This window comes from Crocuta crocuta, unplaced genomic scaffold (genome assembly GCF_008692635.1).
Source record: "Crocuta crocuta isolate KB4526 unplaced genomic scaffold, BGI_CrCroc_1.0 scaffold273, whole genome shotgun sequence".
NCBI classification, from domain to species: domain Eukaryota; kingdom Metazoa; phylum Chordata; class Mammalia; order Carnivora; family Hyaenidae; genus Crocuta; species Crocuta crocuta.
The window spans coordinates 240,208-244,384 of NW_027529425.1; the positions used below are offsets into that span (position 1 = coordinate 240,208).

A 4,177-nucleotide genomic window follows, 5' to 3' on the forward strand; every position below is an offset into this window, starting at 1 on the left:
CAGAGGGGCAACTGGGTCAGTGTTGGGGGATAAAGCTGGCCTCGGGGGTGGAGGGGCACCCTCCACCTGCTTCTCCCTGGTTTCAACAGTGTTAGCGTCCGTGAAAAGACAATATTCTCTCTAAAGCAATAAGGGGGTGATGGGCCAGGGGGAAATGTCTTGCTGCTGCTGGCCCCCCAGCTCCCCCCTTCCTCACGCCAGTATTTGGCGGCATTAGAGGTGTCGGGGGAGTACTGTTGTGACTGAATGTAACTGCCCCCACCCCTGCCGCAGCCAATGCAGGGGAGGGGGGTGACACTCTTCCCTGTTTCTTCCTTCCCCTTTCCCCCAGCTAAAGAGACTTTGAACTTAGGGGGCCCTTGAGCCTGGAGAGGCCTTAACCCTGTGAGGAAGTGTAGGGGGAGCCCTCTCCCACCCCCATCCCCTTCTGAGAGTGGTCAATGTTTACAAGCCCCTGAGCCCCCCAGCCCAGGGACTCCACCCCCATCACTGTCCTTTCCTACCCGTCTTCCTGGGCCCCAGCTGCTCTCCCACCCTCCCTGGGTTGGGGTGGGTGCAGGGGCTGTTATGTATCCCCTTGTCTGCCTTGGACCCACAATGTCCCCCACCTGCACCCTGTGTGACTCTCCTCTCCTTTTACCTGCCCCTGTAAATACTCCCCTTCCCCCAATAAAACTTGGTGTGTGTTCTCCCCTTCTGCTTCTGTGTCCTGTCTTGGGGAAAGGGGCATCATGATCAGCTGAGCTAGGAACTGAGCTGTGGGCTGGGGCAACTGTGGTCAGCCAGGCAGAGTCCCAGGGCTCTGTGTGTGTGGGAGCATCCACAGCCCTACTGGGCAGATGTTCCTCCTGCTTGATTTATGCTTGGGCTGGAGAAGGAGTGGGAGTTTCTCTGGCCCCTACTTAAAAGGGACCATACCCCACCTCCCACTGGTCTGCCCTGGGGACAGATCTGCACTGAGAAAGACATGAGGGTAGAGACCAGGTACAGAGTTGGAATTGGTTCCTTTATGGAAAAACTGAAAATATAATAAAAATTAAAATAAAACCAGTTTTAAAAAAGCCAGCCCCTGGAGTTTCTACCTCCTGCCTCTGGCCCTCCAGAGGGATGAGGCCCCAACCCCAGGGCAGCAAAAGGATGAGGGCTTTCTGCCCCTCCTCTCCCCCCATTCTATCGCCATCTTCATCTCCTCAGTGGGGACCCCCGGGAGGAACCAAACCTGGGTAGGGGAGCAGGGACCCAAGGCCCTGTGGCCCGGGGGGGGGGGGGGCTTGGTGTGCACCCAGCCCCAAAGCTCCCGGCCTGTAGTGTGGGCATGGGCAGGGCCCCTCCTGGCCTGGGCCCAGCGGGGTGGCAGCTGTTAGTTCCAGATCTTGAGGAAGGAGTCCCAGGAACCTGTGGCCACAGCCATGCCATCGTCAGTGACCCCGAGGCAGCTCACGCGGTTGTCGTGGCCAGCGAGGACACCTGTGTGGAAGGAACATCAGAACCCCACCGGGTTGGCAGCCCCAGCCCCAGCCTGTCCCCAGCGCACCTGCACGGTCCCCCTTCATGGCGTCCCAGATGTTGCAGTTGAAGTCGTCATAGCCGGCGAGCAGCAGCCGGCCGCTGCGGGAGAAGGCAACAGAGGTGATGCCGCAGATGATGTTGTCGTGGGAGTACATGAGGAGCTCCTGGTCGGCCCGCAGGTCAAAGAGGCGGCACGTGGCATCATCGGAGCCCGTGGTGAAGGCGTAGCCATTGGGAAAGAACTGTAGGACAAGGGACCAGAGTGGGATGAGGGCATAACAAGGCCAGGAGCCTGGCAGAAACAGGCCGGCCCAGCTTGGTCCAGAACTTACAGCCACAGCATTGATGTCTGATTCGTGGCCGATGAAGGTCTGTCGGCACATAGAATCCCGCACATCCCACAGCTTGATGGAGGCATCACAGGCACCTGACACAAAGGTGCGGCCATCAGGGGCCAGCGACAGGGACATCACATCTCCACTGTGTCCAGCAAAACCCACCGTCTGCTGTCCTGTCTCAATGTCCCACAGGGCACTGGAGAGAGATGACAGGGAAAAGGAAGGGATCAGAGAGGGATCCCTGCCCCCCTTCCCCTCCACCAAGGGAGCCCAGCCCTGACAGAGGCTCCAAGAAAGGGGCACCGGCTGAACCACTGGGTCACAGAAAAAGGAGGCAGAATGTTCAGAAGGCCCTCACCCCCTCAGGGAGTGTACTACACGCTAAGCACTAAGGCAGGGCCCTCCCAGGCAGGAAGTATTGGTGAGCCCTAACTACCTAGCCCTGGTAGGGCCTCACCAGGTCGTGTCCCCAGAGCTGGTGATGATTTGGTTGTCATCCAGGAAGCGGCAGCACGATAGGTACCCTGGGGAAAGGGGCTGGTCAGCTGGGGCTCTAAGGGAGGGCAGCACAGCCCCTCCCCCCACAACAGCACCCGAGCCCTGCCAGGTCCCTCTCACCAGTGTGGCCAGGCAGCTCCCGGCTGACCCTGACGTTGCCCTCACGGGTCTTGAGACTGTAGATGGAGCAGATGTTGTCCAACCCCCCACAGGCCACAAAGTTCCCTGAGGGCGCATAGGCACAGGTCATGACCCAGGAGGAGCGCAGAGGGATGGCATGGACCTAGGGAGGAGGGACAGTGCCCAAGGTCAGAGCCAGCCAGGACCTGCACCCCAGGCCCCCCCAGCCTCAGGCACCACCTCTACCTTGTTGGTGGTATAGCTGTCCCAGATGATGAGCTTCCCATCCTGGGAGGCGCTGACCAGCAGCCTATTAAAAAGCAGCAGGGAAGAGGCAGAGGGGTCAGGGTAGGAATCTCCTTCCAGAGGCAGGACAGTTTTCCTCCTTCACCCATCTGGTGGGAGGTCCTGAGAGACTACTCCCAGCAGTGGCCCAGCAGTTCCTGTTCCTTCGGTCCTATTTCCCATCCCCTGGGACTGTCTGGGAGCCACAGTCTCCTCAAATATGCTCGGCAACATGGGCATCCTGTTCATCCCACCAGAACAGCAAGGTTGCAACCCTTGCCCCATTCTGCCTGCTATATTCAGCCCAGGGCAACACAAAAGCTCAGCACACAGCCCCAACCACATACATACATATACACACACACACACACACACACACCACACACCTTGACTCTGTCCCCCAGTGCATGGCATAGATTTTTGCCAGGTGCCCGCGGAGGGTCCTCCGCGTCCTCATCTGGATTCTCCCCACTGGGTCCAGCCCAGCTGTGATCTGGAGATAGAATCAGAATGGGCTCAGGGAGGCTCACGTGGTGTGGCCTACCAAGCAGTATGCCTCTAACCCCTGCTCCTTCCCTAAACCCCACTCAAGCCCTGGATTCATCTCACCTGGGTCAGTGTTGAATCCCCACATGCTTTTCGGGCATCCTGTAAGAGATGGATGGCAGAGCCATCAGAGACAGGAGAGGAGGAGACAGGGAAAGAGGTGACAGAAGTGGAAAGAAGGAGCCAGCGAGATACTAGGGTAGACACACACACACACACACACCCTCCCCCCCCNCCTGGGGGATGCAGGGCTGACGTCAGGCCCAAGGCCGCCGGGGAAGAAGGGGGAAAAAGGCGGGGTTGAAGCCTGGCCCGGAAGGGGTAAGCGCCTGTCGGAGGGGGGAGGGGACAGCAGCGGCGGCCGCGGTCCCCCCAGGCGGAATTGGGGTCTCTGGCACAGAAGGGATGCTGCCCAGAAGAGCTGACTTCCCCAATCTTCCTCCCGCCCCCCGGAAGCGGAGCGGGAAATGCAAGAGGAAGCGCAGGGGAAACCCCTCCCTCGGACAGCAGCCCGGGCGGGACACCCGCGGCAGGAACTGAAGGGGGGGATGGGGGGCGGGGAGAGTCCCTTCGAAAACAGACCTGGCGTCCGCCCGGGCCCGCACAGACACCGCCCTCCTAGCACCTAATTTTTAAAGGGGAGGTGCCTCTTTAAATTCACCCCCACACGCCGCACACCCTCCACACACACCCCCAGCTTTGACTGGGGTGGGGGAGACCAGAGGGGGAAGCTGGGCTGTTCGTGGGGTTGCCTAGGCAACCGTCACCCGGACTGAGAGCACCTCATTGGTGAAGTGCCCCCACCCTAGCCCTGTTGCCAAGGCAACCGCATCCTCGGCAGAGACCTGTAGGGTGGGTGACCCCACCCCCGGCCCCATCGC

At 60.1% G+C, this 4,177-nt stretch overlaps 1 protein-coding gene across 1 annotated transcript; it reads right to left on the bottom strand.

Annotated features, from left to right (window-relative positions):
* Positions 1-985: 985 nt before the first annotated feature.
* On the bottom strand, positions 986-3,435 carry GNB2 (G protein subunit beta 2). Its single transcript, XM_077758600.1, has 8 exons — positions 3,360-3,435; positions 3,137-3,243; positions 2,712-2,775; positions 2,466-2,628; positions 2,305-2,371; positions 1,842-2,043; positions 1,535-1,751; positions 986-1,467 (listed from the first exon to the last, which is right to left on the bottom strand). Exons 2-8 carry the CDS (start codon positions 3,205-3,207, stop codon positions 1,361-1,363), a joined length of 891 nt encoding a protein of 296 aa, XP_077614726.1. The 5' UTR covers positions 3,208-3,243; positions 3,360-3,435; the 3' UTR covers positions 986-1,360.
* Between the last annotated feature and the right edge of the window lie 742 nt (positions 3,436-4,177).

Excerpts from the sequence above, each read along its gene's own strand:
- GNB2 (XM_077758600.1), bottom strand. The coding sequence starts at position 3,207 with ATGAGGACGCGGAGGACCCTCCGCGGGCACCTGGCAAAAATCTATGCC. Across the intron at positions 2,629-2,711 it reads ACAGCTATACCACCAACAAG|GTCCATGCCATCCCTCTGCG; the intron begins GTAGAGGTGGTG and ends CCTCCTCCCTAG. Across the intron at positions 1,468-1,534 it reads CATGAAGGGGGACCGTGCAG|GTGTCCTCGCTGGCCACGAC; the intron begins GTGCGCTGGGGA and ends CCTTCCACACAG.